The sequence below is a fragment of the Pogoniulus pusillus genome, chromosome 8, assembly GCF_015220805.1.
Source record: "Pogoniulus pusillus isolate bPogPus1 chromosome 8, bPogPus1.pri, whole genome shotgun sequence".
Lineage (NCBI taxonomy): Eukaryota > Metazoa > Chordata > Aves > Piciformes > Lybiidae > Pogoniulus > Pogoniulus pusillus.
The window spans coordinates 22,571,970-22,589,191 of NC_087271.1; the positions used below are offsets into that span (position 1 = coordinate 22,571,970).

At 40.4% G+C, this 17,222-nt stretch overlaps 1 protein-coding gene across 5 annotated transcripts in view; it reads left to right on the top strand.

Annotated features, from left to right (window-relative positions):
- SPATA6 (spermatogenesis associated 6) overlaps positions 1–16,281 on the top strand; it is a 49,705-nt gene extending 33,424 nt beyond the window's left edge. For all 5 annotated transcript variants that reach the window (XM_064147571.1, XM_064147569.1, XM_064147570.1 and 2 more), the window contains 3 exons: positions 2,147–2,246; positions 5,915–6,003; positions 9,988–16,281. In XM_064147571.1, coding sequence (XP_064003641.1) covers positions 2,147–2,246; positions 5,915–6,003; positions 9,988–10,147 — 349 coding nt within the window. In that variant the 3' untranslated portion in view covers positions 10,148–16,281. The remainder of the gene's footprint in view (positions 1–2,146; positions 2,247–5,914; positions 6,004–9,987) is intronic.
- Positions 16,282–17,222: the final 941 nt, after the last annotated feature.

Genomic DNA, 17,222 nt, shown 5'->3' on the forward strand with positions numbered 1-17,222 from the left:
CTCTAACAAAATTCCCAAACCATTTTCCTTTCTTTTAGAAAACTTATGTGAGATCTTCTAGTGCAACAGATCGTTAGGTTCTAGCATGCAAAATAATTGAACAGAACGGATTTGCTTTATGTGCTGTTTGATTTGAAATTAGTTGTGAATGTTCAGGATGCTAACACCAATGTTACAGCCAGGTCTGAAAATTCTTGCTTGTAGTGATCCAAGGATAAACAATGTTATATATCATTACAAACATGGAAAATACATCCCCTCACAGATTATAGAATTCATCTTTTGCACTATTGTGTCATTTCTTGGCACTTTTTCTTGAAGGAAAGTAGAAGCATTCAGAAATAGATAATTTGATGTAAGGAAGCTTGCAAATAGTCTGAAAATATTTGGGCTCTTTAGAGCAAGGAAATATTTTGGAAGGATGAGCAATAAAAAGTAAATCCAAATAAACTGGTTAGACACAAGAAAATAGCAATTTACTCAAAACCAGCAACTAGTAATAGAAAGAATGATCCAAAGGCATGCAAAGACCTCCCTGTCCTGCCTGTGGCTTTCAAAGCAGCCTGGTGCTTCCCATTTTCAGGATCCAGCTTCCATTAATTTTAATGTTGCCAAGTTACTCGTTTTGTGAAGCTTTTGATCTGTACTTGATTTAGAACCATAGAATCAACCAGTGTGGAAGAGACCATCTGCTCCAACCTATCACCCAGCCTTATTCAATCAACTAGATCATGGCACTAAGTGCCTCATCCAGTCTTTGCTTGAACACCTCCAGGGACGGCGCCTCCACCACCTCCCTGGGCAGCCCATTCCAATGGCAAATCACTCTCTCTGTGAAGAACTCCCTCCTAATATCAAACCTATAGCTCTATGAAAGGAGTTGCATAGTTCTTAGTGATACTGAGATTTCTGGAAATTTCCTGAAGGTGAGCTAAGCCAGGCATGATCAGCTTGAGGATTTCAGAGTGATAGAAAGACTTGGCAGTCTCACTCGCACAAGTGCATCAGAGCCCACTGCAGACTCAGGGTTTAGGGCCATGATGTTTCTCCATTGCAGCAAAAATTTTGAAGGCTGTTTCTTGTACTCCTAATCCACCCTCTGTATGGCAGCCAAGGCTGGTGGTGGTTGTTGTTCCTTTAAGCTCCAGTTGCAGCGGCTTGCTGGTTCACAACTTGCCTGGTGACCTGCATTCGTATCAGCATGATACCACATAATGGAGGTTTATTTTCTTGGTGCACCGTCAGGTTCTCAGAGGCTAGAAAACATTGAAATCAAGGTGCATAATCTTCATTTGATGCCCTTCTCCTGTTCACTGTGGTGAGCTTGTATAAGTAAAGAGTTCTTTACTTTTTCTGAATGCTCTTTTTGCTTTATTTGGAAGATTTTCTTTTTATAGTAGTACATTTTTTAGTGTACTGACTTGTGGTTGGTGTGTGAATGATGCTATCCTTAAAATCTTCGTTGCATCCTTGAACAGTCTGAGAATAGCTATTAATGTGGAGTTCCTGCCAGCTTCTGAACTTGCTGAAATGGATGAGGAATTTAATAAAAAACAAGTGGGAAAAAAACTCTGCTACAAAACATAAAAGGGTAAAATGCAGCAACAGGTTTTAACTGACTCATAATAAGCAGGCTACCTGTTTTTTAATGTAAATAAGCAACTAAAAATGCAATTCCATCCTTTAATAACTGTGAATTTGTATGTTTTTAGGTCCGTGGACTTTCCAGTTTGCATTGGGGTTATCTTCCTGTTGATTTATTTCAGAGAAAAACATTTTATGTCTGTAATACCGCCTTTAAAAAGAGGAAAACAAAATCTGATCACTGGGAATAAAGTGCAGTATATCTTTTCTATTCAGTAGGGACAATACAAACATTACAGCAATATTACTCAAGTTATAAAATCATGAACATTTTCTGTGTTTCACATCTTCTGTTGGCATTGTGGTTGCATCCCGTTTGTGCACTGCTTTGAAACGTTTCTTTACTTGTACCCCAGAGGAGAAAAGGAATTGAATCTAAACACTGCATATGTTCCAAATGGAAGTAAAGCATGCTTAGTTATTCCAACAAAATAATAATCTGAGACAAAAGCATGCTTGAGCTTTTTAACAATACTTACTCTGTTTGCTTTTCTTCTTCCAGATTTAGTTCTGGTTGGCCTTCACCAGCAAATGGAGATGAGATACATAAAAGAGTGAGAAATATTTTAAGGACACACAGTGCCAGACAGCGCCTTGTATTTGTAAGTATAAATGCAAATTAAAGCTTTTTCTTCCTCCAAGGTGGGTGAGGAAGAAAACCATGCTTACAGTCCTGGATTTTTTGCAAAATGTTGTCCTTTGAAGCATCATTGATTGCAGAAACATGGATACAGTGTATAAATGGAACTATTTTGCTCTGATTTCAGTTCTCTATGTGTAACTTTTATGGACAGCTGATGTAGGTAACTCTCTCACAGGTTATTGACAACAACTGTGGGGTTTCTTTAGGTGTGGTTTTCCAGTATATTGCAGATCTGTAGAACAGGCTCAACACATTGTGCAGCTGCACATCAGCAGCTGCTTGTGTCCAGCTGTTTGTGGAGCTAATATTATTCCTCAAATGTGTGTTTTTTTTCCCTTAATTACCTGACTTCCAATGAACAGAGCTCTTTAGCTGATTAGATTATGCTCAAGATCAGAATATTTTGTCCTTGGACCAGATGGAGTTTTGAAGTGTGGCTTTAGACAGATAATTTTTTTCCTTAGTGCAGCTTTGAGAAATCCTGTTGTGGCACAGGATGTCCTTGGCCATAGCATTGTAAAAAATGAGTAACAAGGCTGTTCATCTGCAGATAACTTAGGATCTTAAGTGTGAGGTGCCTACATCTACCATTCTGTGAAAGCTAAGATAAAAGGATGTAAGGATGAGAGAGGTAGGTGAAATCAAGATTAGGAGCTCTGATGAAATCCACTGTTTTAGTCTGGCAATATTATTGATTGGTTCAAAGAGACATGACTCTCTCAAAATGGAGAAAGACATATTTTTGTGCTTCAGTAATTCCTCTTAGAAAAAGGAGTGTTGACAGAAATCTGCTTTTGAATGTTGCTGCAATTTTAAGTTACTGCTGTCCCCAGCTGTCAACCTCTGTCATGGCTTGCTGTATCAGTGAGAAGCACGATCAAGAGTGTGAAAGCTCTGGCCTCCCCACCTCATGCTTCAACATAGAAATGGCATGTGGATCACTGGTGTGCTTCAGTATGAGCTGTGCTATGCAGAGGTTCCACTGACTGCAGTAAACTCGTGGCAGAGGGCTGGGCAGATATGAAAGCTGTTCTCAATCCACTGCTGCCATAGATGTTGATCAACATCTCTCTTAGATCCAGTCTCTATTTATTTATCTCCTCAAATGCAGCAACTTGTTTTGCCTGTGTTCTCACTTAATCTGATTCTTCTCTTATTTCTGTTCATGCTTCATTTTTATCTTAATTGTTATGCTTTTTGTTTAAACTTTGCATGCTAAGACTATTTAATGTAGGTCATGCTGTACCTCCCTGAGTTTGTTGATGAACTTTATGATCTTGTGAGCTGCCACCTGTCAAATAAAAGATGCCCATCACATTTGTCTGTGTTTCAGCCACTCCAGAATAGGTACAAATCCTGTCAAATGCTTCTCTGATGTTATAGTGAACTTAAGATGATAAATTGAATTTCATGATGGTCCAGCACCTACATGTAATGAAAGTCTGCACAACCTTAACTATCTCCAGTGGTCCTTGACTGCTTTCCTTGAACGGCAGACCATGACTTCATGATACAAGATGTACTTGTTAGGAAAGCTGGATAGCTGGTAACACAGTCTCTCCATACAGTCATAAAAAATATTAAATTTAATAATAGAGAAAGGAGAATTTGATCATTTTCTTCCTGTTTGTTTATTTTGCTTATATAATTTAAAGTATTTTACTCTAGAGTGACTTAGACACGCTGAGATTCAGTTGTTGCTGCACTTTTGAATGAATGTACCCAATTTTGCAAGCATGGTGCCTCCTGTTGGCTTTCCATTAGTGCACTTTATCCCTTCCTGTATTGAACCTTTGATGAGTACTCACAGGACTTAATCATAGAGGTTACGTTTTTCTGTTTCCTGTCCTTTTGGAAAAATTCATGCTTCTGCCCTAAAAAAATCCAAACAACAGGGTATTGGGTAAGATTTTGGAGTCTTTTAACTACCAACCTGGTTAGAGCAAGGCTGGGAAAAGAACATTTTTCTCAGTCTGTTTTCTTCCACTGAGCAAAAGCAACGGGAGGATATCACAAAGAAGTCTGAAAGGTGTTTGATAATTGTGCACAGCTAACTACTGAAAGCTGTGCTGACAGCAGCTGACCTGCTTGAAAAAAAAATCAGGTCTACTTCCAGTGAGTGCTATAAAATACACTGGGGTTAGTTGTGCTTCTCTGAATGGCCCAAAATCTAGGCTGCATTGCTGCACAGTGGAAGGTCATCCTCAAATTGAGGGAATAATAAAACAAGTATACTGGTGATAGGGTGAGTCAATTTTGGCTGCTGCCTGGTTCCTCTTCCAGACTTTGAAAAGTTAAAAACTATCTCTGTTTCATTTCAGGGAGCCTAATGCTAAGTGACCATTCCCTGAAGCATCCAGATATGTTTTCCAAAATATTATTTCCATCATGCTCTGTAAAAGTAGTGTGGCTGAAGTTCTGCTGCCAGTTCCTTAGAGTGTCCACTGCAGCTTTCTGCTGTGACGTTCTGACAGGAACGTAATGTTTCCATCTTATTTTTTGCTTTCCAAAACATAATATGCCTGCAGCAGATGCTGCAGAGTTTTATTTACCACTATACCCTGTTTCCTCTTCAGTACTTTGTAGCCTGTGACTGCTGAAAGAAGAGAGTTTTCCTGTTTACAAACACACTCATTACCTTGTATTTCTCCACAATACATTGTGTTGTTTTTTACCTCATCCCAACAGCTGCTGAAAGATGAAGGTTGTTCTGCATCTTATCACCATCTACCACTATATTTATTACCTTTACTTCCAGGTTTCTGTTACCAGCAAGTATGATTATTTTTACTGCACAGTCTTTTTTCCTCCAGTTACTTCTTCTATAGCATGAAAGATTATTTTGTTTACTAATCCTTACAGCAATTGGCTTCTGCTGAAAGCATCACTTAGTACCACCTCTTAAGTAGTGTCTTTGCTCTTCAGAGTAAAGTGAACATGCTTGTATGTGGTGGAGTTTTTACCATCCCATCTCAGGTGAGCAACTGGCTCACTTCACATGAGATATTTTGTTTCTTCCTTGCCTAAGAGGGCAAATATGGGCTAATTAATGTCTAGATAGCATTTTAAAGGTAAGCCCACTCTCTAGCAACTCATAAAAGTAGCACTGAAGGGTCATTATATGTGTCATAGATATTTCTTCAAGTTGGCTAAGCTCTGTATGTGAAATCACAGTATTCAGATGTGTGGAATGCTTCTGTCTGGTACAAGGCATTAAATGGATAATAATAGCTCAGTCTAAATGCTGATAAATAATGAATTTGAGATTCTCTTTGTCCTTTTCTGCAAGAAACAAAATGAAGGCAAGGAACAGTAGGTTTCATAGCATTTTACCAACGTTTTTGTTGGTGATTATTGGAGCTTGTGCTGTCTGCATAGTTCTCTAGATTTACACTGTCTAAAAATTCTTTCCAGTTTATTACCTGAAAATTCAGCACAATTCAGCTAATAACTTAATTAAAAGTGTTCATAAATGGCATTTGGCTCATTACACTTTGTCCCTTTCTCCCCAAGAAATGTAAGCGCTTTAATAGTCTTCTGCTAAATGGGAAGAAAGTATTTTTGAAATGAGATCATTGTAATCAGAAACCAAGGTAATGAGAATTTGATCTCTGTGTTTTTTTTCAGGATGAGACCAACTCATCAAAAGGAGACTTGACTAAGACAAGAGAACCTTTGCATAAAGCACCCTTATCTGTGAGCGAACTGCAGAGCAGGTAGGGAGTCTTACTCTGACCAAGACAGAACCTACTCATGATATTGCCCTTTAAATTCAGCTCAAAATGTCTCTTCCTATTTTGAGCTATGCAATAATTACACTAGGAAATGGCTTCTTTAGGAGTTAGTCCTACTAAGCCTTCTCTCTGAAAAGCAAAATGCAGTTAACTGTAATTATGCTTTTCAACTTGTTTGGCACTATGTCAGTTTAATCTTCATGAAGCACTAATATTGGAAACAGACTTGGCCATTGAAATGATCCTTGGGCAGAAGGGGCTATTTTGATTTTATGATCTAGAGAGCAAATGTCACTTGAAAAAAATAAGCTATTGGTATTTTGGTATTTTTTTCTTCAAATTCTGGGAGTGCAAAAGTAAATTTATGTAGTAATGTGATCTGAAGTTGTTTTGTTCTTTTGTTCTTTTCTTTCCAAAACATCTATTTGGAAAAGAGAAGCAAATATATATACCCTGGGTTAGTGATTCAGTGTGTATCCATTACAGAGGATATCTTGAATATTTAAGGCCTTGAAAACCTGGTTTGTGTAGGTTAATTATTCCATATACTCCTCACATATATGAGTAGGGGTTTACTTTGAACATTCTACTTAAAAGACATCAATTGAATTGACTCTGACGACTTCTGTGGTGGAAGTTTTCAATAGTGATGTTATCTATGTATGCTCACAGTGTTTTATACTTTTTGGGTACTTGCTGGAGGGAAGTAAGTAATATAAAATACTTCTTTTATTTTCCTTTATATTGAGAGAGAAGCCTTAAGACTGTGGTGCTAAATTTGAGAAGTCTTGACATTAGGAAAAGTTTTATTGATAATTAAGTATGATGTAATATTCTGTACAAAGGCTTCCCAAATCATAGATTCTTAAAATGGTTTGGATTGTCAGGGACTTCAAAAATTATCTGCTTTCAACACTCCCTGTCATGGGCCGGGGTACCTTCCACTAGATCAGGTTGTTTAAGACCCTGCCAGCCTGGCCTTGAACACCTCCAGGGAAGTGGGGACTCCATGAACTACCTGGGGAACCTATTTCAGTGTTTCCCACTACCCATGTTTCCTGCCATGACCCCATGGTGCTGCTCCTCGACTGCTGCACGCCACTGAAAGGAGGATTGTTCAATGTGAGTGTCTTACTCAACTTCTGCTTGCAGTTAGTAAGCTCTAAAATAGTTACTGATTTGTTGGCTTATTAAAAAATTCCTCTAATTTGTAATTGATTCTTTGCAAGGGTCTAGTTAGTCATATTCTCACATGTATTGCTACTGAAGCTGTTAGTCTTTCTATACCCATGCTCACTCTTGTGTTCTGTGTGTAGCCTTTTTGCTCCCTTGTCCTTTGTCCTGACAGCTTCAGCAATTAAATTGTGTAAGATGTGTTTGTGAGAGAGAAAGTGCAAGTTTTTGTTTTGTGGCAGCTTTGGGACTTTGAGATGGATACTGAAATGGCAGACCATGAAAAAAGAGAAAAATAAAACCAAATCCTAATACTACAGAATCATGAAGTGATGGGATATGAAATGCAGCACTCAGTTGGGAAAGGACTGCTCCTCGGGTTTAGAGGCCAGCAGCAGTAGTCCCATTCACCAAAGGGCAAGACATAAAGGACTCAAGGACAGTCTGATTGCTGAGTGTTTGGCACAGTGCTCATAAACAGGATACAAGGACAGAGACAGAGTTCATAGAAGGACGTGGTACTGTCGACCAAATGTTGGCAGTAAAGTAGATAGATGATTGAAAACCACTGGGAGTAAGGAAAAGGTCCATGTTTTGTGAAATATTTAGTATATGATTCACTCAGAAAAGAACTTCTGGGACTCTTAAAGGAGATGTATGAGGGAACAAAAGCATATGACAGGTATTTTAGAGCAGGGAGTTGCGTGCAGAAGTCCTGCTGTTAATATGATTTGTGAGTGTAATTCCCAGATTGCTTAGCTCAGGTTGTCAGCTGGTTTCCAGTTGAGACAGGAGAGGAACTCTTTTCTAGTTTGGCTGTATCTTTGCCCACACCAGTGCCAAGTATCTCATGTGCAAGGACTGGCTAATGGGAGTACATACACACACATGTCCCTTCCTCCAAAAAGGTAAAAAAAAAACAACCAAAAAAAAAACCCATGTCCATTTTCAGGTCTTTGTCAGTACCAGGGAAAGGAACTTGTGAATGTTACTATTGCTTTTGAGAGTTTTTTAAACCTGGAGTGAAAGTGGATGGATTTAGAGTTCCTCTATGTAGATTAAGCTTTCAGTAGAAGAAAAGACAAGTGCAAGGCTGACTGCAGAAAATGGATTCAAAGATGCATGTCAAGGCTGTGGGTTGTATAGTTACAAGTGCTGCTTCTAGTGCCATGCTTATTTGTTGGCCTAAGAGTTCTCCATCAGAAGTGAGGTAACAGGAAATGTAGAAGGGAGAAGGCAAAACTTCAGCTGTCGATGGGTCCCCAGGGTGTTGACTTTCTACATTTAACACAAGCCTGAATAACTCTTCTATTGATTTTGCTGCTTGGTGTGTTGGTTTCATTGTGTCCAAACTGCGAAGCATTTCTCTCCTGGATGAAAAACAGGTTTCCATTTGCTTCCTGGTATTGACTGCCTTTAAATGGTGGAGCTTCTGTGAAAAAGTCTGCAAGTGGCCTTCCTCCCTTTTTAGTACTGGAGCCACACTGAGATGATCTTGTAGTTTTGTGTGGTATGTGTTTGCATCACCCTAATATTTGAATGCAAGAAATCTGAAAGCAAAACCTCTCCTTTGGTTTTCCTTGGGATAGTGCAAGCTTAGAAATGCAAATTCAGGAATCTGATCTTGCATCTTCCTCTTCTTCCCTCACCATTTTCCATTCTTAAAGTCAAAACCTTGTGTTTTGATGGAGCTTGCTTGAAGTGTATTTGTGAGTCCTTGGGCAGAAGGTTTATTGCAATTTGTCACACGTGTTTGCTGACATTAACTTGAGAACTAAGTTTTAAAGTGGTTTGACCATAGTAGATTAATCAATTATATGTATATAAGAAAATAGAAAGCTTTCCTGTGAAATGTAATCCATGTTCTAAGTGAAATGGTCATAGTGAGCTTTACATTTCCAGTTTCATTTCCCAGTCTAAGAACATTCGCAGAGGACTGAAGATAACTCTGTCCTAATTTTAAAGTGTCTTAAATGCCTAAATCTCTGAGCAGATGTGAAAAATGTCACCTCAGTAGTCATTTTTTGCTTCTGATTTTTGAGTTACTGGCTTCATGCTTTATTAGAGGAAAATGTAAATTTCCTCCTGTGACACTGGCCTTTGTTTGAAAGTTTCAAGAGAAGGCAAATAGTCCTGAAGTTTAGATATATAGACTTCAGATTTGCCAGTGCTTTGTGATGCTTTACAGAGAATAAATTTGCCTTCCATAGATCTAGGAAATAATTTCTCAAAGCAGCTGAAATATGAGACTCTATTTGTGTTCAGGATTAAAACAGTGGCACAGAAGACAGGGTGGGGAAGGAACACTCGATTGCCACTATATCATAATGTATTTGCTTGAATACTTAATCCAAGATGCTTCCGATAGAGCACTTTACAGCTGCAACCACAGTGATTTAATATACCTCTGATAGATTGTCTTCATATTGAAATAGCTGCTTGTGGTTACATTTTAACCTTCAAAGGACACAAAAATCCCACTGTGTTGCTCTTGCACAGGCTTAGTGCCTAGTCACACTGCCTATCAAAACACAGCAAAATGACTGCATGCTCTTTGAAAATTAATTCTCTTTCTGTTTGGGAGTTATCATCAAGTGCACTCAGATAAACGAGGGAGAATTTGTGTGGTGCTCTCATTTCTTAGAAGTAGCTGCAGTGCAGCTTTTATTTCGGTCTCTGAAAGGTAATCTGCGTTTAGCAGCCCTGCATTTGGATTTCTGCTGGGTTTGTACTTCTGATTCCTTCTCCATATCTTGATTTGATTGTTATTTCCTGTTTTCTTTCTGCCCACAGTTCACCAGTGCAACAGAAGGCTGCTGCCCACTTGGATAATGGTGACTACTGGTCAAGTCGTGCAGCTGTATACAAAGGGAAGCCTCACAGAGCCATCTTTGAAGAGAGTCTTGAGAAAATATACAGAAGCATGTACCAAAAAGCTTCTGGCACTGTTTAGACTCCTGATAGCAATTCACCTGGAAATACACAGCATTCATATTTGTAATGAAACCTATTTTTATGCAACAAGTTTTTGTATTCTATTTTTAATATGTAATTATGGTTGGGCAGGGTTTTGAAGCAATGAAGTTTTGATCTGGATTGCCAAAAGGAAACCTTTAACATCACAGAATGGTCTGGACTGGAAGGGATCTCTAGAGGTTGTCTAGTCTGGTCCCTGCAGCCAGCAGGGACATCCCCAGTAGAGCAGGTCACCCAAGGCCCTGTCAAGCCTCACCTCGAATGTCTCCAGAGAAGGGGCCTTAACCACCTCCCTGAGCAACCTGTTCCAGTGCTCCACCACCCTCATAGTAAAGAACTTGTTCCTGCTGCTTGCCTCCCACCTTCCCTAAAAAAATAACCCAGAGAACCAAACAAACAGCAACTAAGCCCCTCCTTGGTTAACCAAGGTGGTGTTGTTCTTTTCAGGCTCTGAAAAGATAGTCATCTGAAGACTAATGGGTCTGCTGGACATTCCTGTCTGACATCAACTCAGGTTTCAGCTGTAGCCAGTTCTTTCTCAACGATTAAAGCTATTTAGTAACATAAACAGAACTGGCTTAAGAAGGAATATGCCACCATGTTCAGAGAGGGGGTCTGAAGAGAAAGGTGGGCATGAGTGTTGATTTAGAAGTCCCATCTGGGACAAAGATAATTGTTTTCCTGAAAATTGCTTTTGAATTATTTATTTTTGAGAAGGTCAGAGACTGTGATACTGACCTCCAGACACCAGCACCTTTAGCCACAGATTTCCTAATACTGTCAAATTTTGAAAGAAACCCACCCAGCCCAGCAGCCTTTGTATCTGAAGAAAGGTCTTCTTCACACACCCTCTGCATTTGAAAGTTTCCAGGTTCTCTTGTATGCAGCCATGGCATTTGCCAACATACTTGTAATTTTAAAGAAGATGAATGAGAAAGGATGTGAAGGGGGAAAGACTGGAGCTAGTCAGCATGCTCCTCTCATACACCCTGTACAGGCCTTCTGAAGTTCCTGCATCACAATCCCACCTAATTTGGAGCGTGTCCTACCCAGTCTGCTGGGATCTCCTTGGCAGAAATCACACCAGTTTTGCTAAAGGCCACCAAATGTTCATTAGCAGTTCGATGCTTTCCCTGGGGATGGAACCTTTTCAGCCTTGCATTGAACAGATCCCACATTAGCAGACCAGGGCATATTGCCCATCTATTGAAAAGCAGAATGTTCTGAAAGGGCAAAAGTGTCCATCTCCTGCTTCCTTTCAGAATGAAGGGAAAAAACAAATGCCTGTGCTGGCTCCTTCCCTGACTGAGGCAACAGATTCAGTTACACCAATGCCATTTTACCTGTTATGATTGGATAAAAGATAAAGCTAGCAGTACAGATGGCAGAACATATGACTGTAACCTGCCAGCATGCATAGATAAACAAAAAGTCGGTCTACTCTGCCTTCCCTCCTTTAATGCTGAGACAACATAATTGATTTGAGAAGGCAGTTGGTGAGCAATTATGCTAGTGGGAAAGCACATTGAAAGGCTGTGTGCCTCTGCTTCAGGAAAGGGGACTCTCAGAGGAAGTGTCTTGCATATAGACATTTCTATTCCTTGCAACTGTTAAACCAGTTGAAGTGGATTAACACTGATTACTTCCTGTCCCTGATGCCATTTAGCACATTAGTGCTTTCAGAGGGCATTAGTTGTGCAGTCCTGTGCTGTGGCTAAGTGTTGAGTCACTCCAGGAAGTAGCCATACACCTTTTTTTTTGTCGCTAGAAGTGCAAAGTAAAACTTAGCCAAGCTGTGCCCTGGTACCCATTCATCAGTGTGTTCCTGTGGCCTCATGTTAGCCCATAAAGAGTAGTCTCTTCTGCACTGCAGCTCAGGAAAGTAGGTATGTTCAGAGGGATCCTAAGTAGGCAGTGCACTTTCTGAGAAATACTTTCCAAGCTCTTGTTTGAAAATGAATCTACTGAAATCTGAAGGTTGTTGTGGTTTCCTGTATGTGTTTGAGCCATAAGATTTAGTGTTCTTGCCATTTAATATAGAGATACAGAATTTTCATTCTATATTATCTGTGTTTCTCTCCCCAGTATCACAGCTTAGTAGAAGTTAGTCTCCTGAAGATTGGCTGTTCCTCCTAGGCCTTATCTGGTTCTGAGACATAAAAGTTCCGTTCAATAATTTTTTCTCTCCTCAGCAATTGAGGAGATTTTGGTCCCTGTGCAATGTGTAAGAAGGCCTGAATGCTGAGCCTTTCTTTGGGCATGGGCAGCAGAAGTTGCCATGAATTCAAGACTCGAGCTGGGAATGAGGAAGTTTGGAGGCCACTGTGAAAACACAAGGATAATGTTTGCAAGTGCAGAGGTATCTGTTTCATATTCCTAGCTGAAGAAAAGAAGCCTATGGTAATGTGACAGTATCCAGTTTTTTCATCAAAGGTGAAAACTGGGTGGGAGAAGAAAAGGAAGTGTCATATTTTGGCCAGTATTAATATTCTCACTCTAGCCCTGTCATATGCAGAACAGCAGCAAATGAGGCAGACAGACTGTGAGTGTCTTTGGCCCTGCTCCAGCTGCGAGGGGAGATGATGTGTATAATGTCTTTCTGAATCAGCTGCTGCAGGATGTGTGTTTCTCTCTTGGGTCAGTCATTCCACAGTTTACATGCTGTGATATAGCAAAGAGTGTTCTCTTCCAAGCACTGTCCTGGAAATCTGGTTTGGTTAATGGAAAACTTTTCTCTGAAATGTGGCTTAAGACCCAAATTGCTCCAATCTGTCCATAAAATCTGCAAGCCACTTTGCTTTCAGAAGCATTTGGCCCCTTCCCTGTTTGCTCAGCTAACCCCCTATTAATATGCACACAGCTCAAGTGTTCTGAGCACTGCTGCTCCTTTGCTACTGCACTATGTGATAAGTATAGGTTCAGGCAGCAAACCAACATAGTAATAAACTGTAATTGTTTAGTGCACCTTGCCTTCTAATGCAATTTAAATCCCTTCTATCAAATGCAAATTCTTAGGTTCCTGAGTGGAGCTTTAAATAGCATTTTCCATGCTCATTCCTTATCTTTTGCCATCCACAAAGTGGTCTGCTGGTGACACTGGGGTGGTTTGACACCGCCCCCCCCCCCCCAATTTTACCTCATAAAGGAAAGCTGACTACTCAAACCTAGAAATAAAAAGGCTAGGTAAAGAGTGAATTAGTGGTTTTCTGTAGAGTCTGTCTCTTTCTCTTGCCCTCTCCAAGTTGTTATAACCCTTGAGTATTCTCACTAAATGCTATTCAGCATCTGGTGCCGTTTGCAGTGTTTAATCAGTGCAATATTTTATTCACTCTAAGCCAGAGTCTGCTTCCTACTTGCTTCACTCTCTCTTTCCCACGAGTGACTTGATCAGATTTAGGATCGTGGGTCGTCTTTAGGCAAGCTACCTGCCTCTGTGCAGTAGAAATGTAAATGCTTTGCTGTGTGGTCATTGCTTTGGAAGCCACTCAGTCACTGAGCTGTTGTGAATTAAAGGCAATAAGGCTAGAGTAGTGGGAACAGGTAGGAGCAGCTTTGTAAGGTAAATGGGCAGCAGTGTTTATATTCCCAATCTAAGCAGCTTAGAAAATGAAGATGAGCTTGAAGATTATGAGGGCTGTTCTCTGGGTTGTGCAGCAAATGTTTGAGTTTTACAGTTACTTCAGAGGCTATCAAAATGGTGAGGGGGGAAAAAAGAAAGCTACTTAGAAGTGTGGGGAATCTTATTTTGGGGATGAAATAGCAGAACATTTATCTCTGCTCAATATTAAACTTCATTGTTACCTCAGCTGTAACATGGGGAGTTTGTGCTCTGTTGAAGCTTAATTAAGCGACTGTGAAGTGCTTTGGGATCCTGAGGTGAGTATTACAGAAATTATTTTGTGAAAGCCTGGCTGAAAAGTCCCATCTCATTGCCAGGTTACTGAAAAGGCTTTATTTTAATTTTCCCAGGTTTATTATGTTTTAATCAGACAATTATTAGGCAAGTCTTAATCTTATCAAGATGGAAACCTATTAAACCTCAGAGACAGCTGAAGAAGATAATGAACTGCTTTACTACATGTGCTTTTAGGAGCTAATCTTTACAGTAGGTATCCTACTCAGTTTCTTTCTGCTACTTGATCTGGGTTCATCTACTCAAACAGTTGACTCTCATGATACCTTTTTTCCTAATCCTTTTTTTTTTTTGTCATCCTGATGTTTTAGTGCTGTCTCCTCTGTGTACTAATCAGCACTATTCACATCTATCACATTATTTGCTCTCATCCTCTTCCCCAGCAGCACGGGGCACAAGGAATGCATGCAACTTGACAGTGGAAGAGTTTGTGTGGTGTGCCATAGGTTTGTCAGTGAAGGTCCCTTCGAAGATCTCTGCCTTTTCAGTGCATGTGCAAGGAAAAGCCCTTCTAATTTTTAAGCTTAAAAGTGGGGGCTTTCATAGAATCATAGAATCAACCAGGTTGGAAGAGACCTCCAAGATCATCGAGTCCAACCTATCACCCAGCCCTATCCAGTCAACTAGACCATGGCACTGAGTGCCTCATCCAGTCTTTTCTTGAACACCTCCAGGGACGGTGCCTCCACCACCTCCCTGGGCAGCCCATTCCAATGGGAAATCACTCTCTGTGAAGAACTTCTTCCTAACATCCAGCCTATACCTACCCTGGCACAACTTACCTTTCTAATTAAGTATTCACTTAACTGCATAAACCATGCAATGTGGAATCTCTGGGTCAGAGGAAAGCCTACTGTGAAGTTAATTACTTGAGTGAGCAGTATCAGGGGGCTGAGAGTATCTCAAGAGATTTGTTTTACTAGTCAAGACATTTGGGGAAACTTTGAAGTCAGTGAAACAGCTTTTTCGTTCTAGTGAAAACAGTTGAAGCTAAGAGAGGCAGGAGGACAGCACTTCCGTGGTGATCTTAATGAACTACCTCACTGACAAAAATGCTGTCTGGTTTAGGTGGTCTCTGGTCTTTGCACAGTTCCTTTCAGTTTGAGCAGATAAAGCACTGTTGTGGGAAGTGACCCAGGACACGTGCTAGCCCTATTTCTGTTACACAGGGAGGTATTAAGCACAAGCCTCACCGACTGCATTGGTTTCTAGCAGTTTCTCCAGGGAATTCAAAACATCATCAACCAAAGCCCGTAAAAGATGAGGCTGTAGTCGCTTTTGTTATCAATATTGGCTTGCCCAAGACATGCAGTTTGTTCCCTGTTTGTCTTCAGTGAGAAATTCTCTGAAGTTCAGGGGTAATTTGTCTGGGTGGCAACCTGAAGGAACTGCAGTCTTTCTTTTTTCGTGATCGATGTGGAGATTGTGCTTTTTCTTCATCTGTATTTCCATTCAATTCTGAGTGATTGCTTCTGACCCAGCAGAGAGCTTTCTGCAGTCTAGGAAGTGGTGGTGATCTGAGCCACCTTCTCACCACTTCAAGGGCAAGGAACTCGCTGTTGCAAGCCAGCATCCCTCTTGGTTCATAAGAATTTACTGATCCTGAGGATGCAGCACAAAAAAATCTGTTCCGTGGTCAGGCCTTTCCTTTATCTTGTAGAGCCAATGCCATCAAATGCGCAGGGCTTCACACAAAGTGGGGGTGAGAAGCTGAAAGCAGGAGAGGCCTCTCAGAGTATTTTGCTGTGTGGCATGCAATGAATTATGCATCTGTCTGCCATGAATTGCCAGGATATGAAATAACCTGTGAAGCTTACACGTAACAAAAGCACCACTTGTGTGGCTGAACGGTGGTGAATTCTAATGCTTATATTTGTATTGTTACACTGACTGGAAGTTTTGAATGTTTAGCTAATTGTGTTGTTACTGAGGCTCGGGCGGTAGGAGCTGTTTCATTCAGTACTCCAGTAGTAAACATTTGCTAAGAGGTTGCTTTCCCTGCCTGCCTTGTTTTCACCACAGTCATTTAGTGTTTACACACACTGTAGCCTCTCTGCCATTTTTGAAGGCTTTATTTGTCTCATTTACGTTTTTGGTTTGGATAATACTTAAATATGAAATCCATCTGGGAAACATATTGTATATTCATGTTGAGGGGTAGAACCAGTTTTTAATTAAAATTTTATACAGCACTTGTATTTCACTTTGTCCTGCTTTATTATGAAACACTTCAATCTTCTTCCTAAAACACATATGTCTTGTGCGTTCCAAGATGTTCCTTGCTACTCATGCAGAACCAGTTTCTGAGCTCTGTCAGCAGAGTGCCATATGTTCTGGGGTTCATTTAGCTTCTCTGGCGTTTGTGTAGGCAGCATATTGGATGTAATGCAGCTAAGCTCTGCTCCATTCTTTTCTTTGTAAACTTGTCAAGAGATGGAGAAAAAAAAAAAAGCAGGGAGAGGAAAACACTGAATAATACTCGAGTGGTTTGAATGATCAGGAAGTTATGGCAGCTCAGCCAATCCAGAGGGAGGTTTCTTGTCTACCTGCAGACTCTCCTTAATTATGGCTTGTGCATAGCCTGTTGGGTGGTGCATCCCTCAGTGCTACCTGTCATTGCACCCAACATGAGTGCTGAAGATTGAGCTATAACTCGAGCCATTGGGACATGACAGGCATTAAGTACTTTTAATTTTGCATTGATCTGCTGTTTTAAACCCAGAAGAAGTGGGTAACAGCAGATGGGCACATGAAGGGCTCATTCCTCTCTTCTCTCTTTGTTGTCTTCTGGCTCTGTGGAAATTTACACTTCACTATTTCAATGCCTGGCACTGAAAAGAAAAGAGTGATGATGCCCTCCTGGTTTGTTTGTTTGTTTTTCAATAAAGCAATTTTTTTCATGCCACACCATTCCAGTTTCTTCCCTGCCCCAAATAATCTTGGCCACAAACCAGGAGGTACCCATCAGTCTGTAATGTACTGCAGGTATGTAGGAACACAGCCCAGGCTGTTAATTGTTAGTGGCCTTATACTGTCAAATACTGATGTAAGGTGCTCAGAACCATCTTGGTGGCTGTGACAAAGTACCAAAGTATTTCTCTGATTCTGTAACTGGAGTTTAAAAACAAACAAACAAAAA